The sequence below is a fragment of the Zea mays genome, chromosome 1 (assembly GCF_902167145.1).
Source record: "Zea mays cultivar B73 chromosome 1, Zm-B73-REFERENCE-NAM-5.0, whole genome shotgun sequence".
Classification (NCBI taxonomy): Eukaryota; Viridiplantae; Streptophyta; class Magnoliopsida; order Poales; family Poaceae; genus Zea; species Zea mays.
In genome coordinates this window covers 4,489,384-4,492,345 of record NC_050096.1, presented here as the reverse complement: position 1 = coordinate 4,492,345, position 2,962 = coordinate 4,489,384, and the positions used below count along the sequence as shown (strand labels likewise).

Here is a 2,962-nt window from a genome sequence, read left to right as displayed (position 1 = left end):
TCTCCAGCAGACTCCATATCTCACTCTATATTACAAACTGCATTATGCAAACAATGTAATATACAGAGCAAAACAATAGAGTCCAGGTACCATAAATCTAATTGACAACACCAGATCCATCAATTCTCATACAATTATATGTGTGGTATTTGCTATTTTTTAATACCTTTTATTTTTAAGATGTCATGACTTTTATATTAAGTTGCATGCACCAACCAGTTCAACCTAAATCTTAAGTTGATGGGAGGAGGTGGACAATTCACTTATATTATATTCTAACACTCCCGCTCATGTCGAGCCTCTTTTAGGTCTCTGACGTGGAATATAGGAGCGAACACCAATTATTTTATTTAATTGTGCTAACCAGAATTCGACTTGTGTCCCTCTGATACCATATTAAGTTGAATGCACCAACCAGCTTAACCCAAAATCTTAACCTTATAGTAAGAGGTGAACAATTTACTTATGTTATATTCTAACATTTTATACTTTTTATTTCTAAAATGTTAGATGGTTGTACGACCTTTTTATTTGGCCATATTATATTCGATAAATTTTTTATTGCATGTCTTTGCCAGCAGCAAAACAACAAACACACGTCTCGCGTAATCTTTCTCTTAGCCTACAGGGACAGACTCAGTGGATAGCCCATATAGACCACGACACACTCTAAGATTAGAGAAGAGTAGTTAGTTTAGTGGTGTAAGTACTGTCTCCTTAACTTATCAACCACAGTTTGAATACCCTTGTTTTTCATTTATTTTTTAGATACTTTTCTGGACATCCTAAACATAATAGCTGGCGGTAGTCTAGCTTTCGGCGTTTCAAAATCCCTATGAACATCAACAGACGATGATGATTAGCAACTACTAGTGCTCGGTAGCACTAGTAGTCCACGGCAGACGTGGCAGAACATGTGTACCGGCCGGCGGACCGGCAAGCTAGGTGAGCAGACCAGGGCCCCCTCTTTTCCCTCCCAGAATTCAAGCACCAATACGAGGGCGGAAAAAGAATAAAAAGAGTAGGGCGCGGCAGCAGCGGCGGCGAGAGAATAAAAGCAGCGGCAGTGGGCAGAGGCGAGAGGGCACTCGACTCCTCCAGCGTCCAACGCCATCCATCCCGACCTCGCAACGCAAGCAAAGAAAGCCCAGGCAGGCGTGTGCACGGCGCGGCGGGGCAACCAAGGGTGGGTGAACCCGCAGAGAGGGGCAGCTAGCTTCCTTCCTTCCCAGGCGCGCGGGAGAGATTAGCCGCAGTATAAGTAGCCAGCCAGCCAGCCATGTCGTCGGTGTCGTCGTCGCTGACCAACTTCCTGCTCTGCTGCTTCTACCCGTCATCCGCCGGCCACCACCGCGGCGGCGCCTACTACTACAGCAGCCACCCGACGAGCGCCAGCACCCTGCACTACCACGAGGGCACCTTCGCCGGGCGCAGGGCCATGGGCCGGAGCAGCAGGCCGCTGTCGCTGCAGGTGCGCGTCGTCCGTTGCCTCTGCCTCTGCTTCTTTCTGTCGTCTGTCTGCTTTGCGGTGCCCTGTTCTTTCGTCGGGCGGCAGGGTAGGTAGTAGACACGCATGCGAGCACGGCGACTTGGCTACGCGAGTGCGACGTGACATGCACATATTTCTTCTGTGTCCGCCACCATTTTTATTCTTCTTGTTCGAATTCTTGGCGCATACGGTGACCGTTGGCGGATGCGGGCGCTGGCGCTCCTGTTGAGAACAGCGACGACCTCTGCATGCAGAGCATGCTTCCTGAAAAGAAAGCGAGAAAGGGATAGAAAAGAAAAAAAATAAATAAAGAGGGACAGAGAACGAAGAGCCTTTTTCTCATACATGTATGACTGATGACTCCTCTCCTCTGCACCCTACCCATGCTCTTTGGTCGTCAGACGGTGGAGCTGAAGGTGCGCATGTGCTGCTCGGGCTGCGAGCGCGTGGTGAAGCACGCGGTGACGAGGCTGCGCGGGGTGGACTCCGTGGAGGTGGACGTGGAGATGGAGAAGGTGACGGTGACGGGGTACGTGGACCGCCACCGGGTGCTCAAGGAGGTCCGGCGCGCGGGGAAGAAGGCGGAGTTCTGGCCCAACCCGGACCTGCCGATGCACTTCACCTGCGCCAAGGACTACTTCCACGACGAGGAGTCGTACCGCCGCACCTACAACTACTACCGCCACGGCTACAACGGCGACAAGCACGGACAGCTCCACGAGCCCCACCGCGGCGCCGACCCCGTCAGCAACATGTTCAACGACGACGACGTCAACGCCTGCTCCGTCATGTGATCTCAGTCGCGCTCTCGTCGTCGACAGGCGGTGTGTGTGTGTGTGTATGTGCTCGTCAGCTCGTGCGCGTGTAACAGAACCGTACCAAATGGATGGATGAGTAGTAGCAATGCAATCGACAACGGGCAATGGCCACTCTCTATCCACTCCACGGTCCGAGCGCCATGCGTGCCCATGGTGTTCCTGTTCCCCCGACTGTCCACTGTTCAGACAGGGACAAAGCAAATGGGACACCAGAGCATCTTCCTGCGACAGCGAAAGGCGCGCGGCTTTTTACTAGTCGATCTGCTCCATTTTCGTGCGCGCCCGCGCGGGAGAGCTGAGCATAGAGAACCCTGAGGCGTAGGCGTAGCAGTAGCCAGTAGCCGCTAGTACTAGGTAGGTTTGGTCGTCGGCGATCGTGGTCGTGGTTGCCACTGCTAGTGCTACGCCGGTTAAATATTGCAAGCTTTCAGCAGCAGCCATCGAGTGCCTGCCTGCACGAGGGCTCTGCCTGTTGGGTGGGGTGGGCATCGCCGGAAAAAAGCCTTGGGACTGGGAAAGCTAGCCACTAGTGTTCGCGATAATCAGTGCAGCCGCCAGCAACAGTAGACCTGCGAAAAGCCGGACAGTGTGTATGTCCGCCGCCAAGTGTTGTCCGTCCGCGTAGCATTTTTTGCGGGCTTTGCTCCATAAATTC

At 52.6% G+C, this 2,962-nt stretch overlaps 1 protein-coding gene across 1 annotated transcript; it reads left to right on the top strand.

The window, feature by feature from the left end:
- The first annotated feature begins 1,045 nt into the window (after nucleotides 1-1,045).
- LOC100282187 (uncharacterized) lies at nucleotides 1,046-2,410 on the top strand. Its single transcript, NM_001368941.1, has 2 exons — nucleotides 1,046-1,471; nucleotides 1,891-2,410. The coding sequence occupies exons 1-2, from the start codon at nucleotides 1,280-1,282 to the stop codon at nucleotides 2,281-2,283; spliced, it is 585 nt and encodes a 194-aa protein (NP_001355870.1). The 5' UTR covers nucleotides 1,046-1,279; the 3' UTR covers nucleotides 2,284-2,410.
- The last annotated feature ends 552 nt before the right edge of the window (nucleotides 2,411-2,962 follow it).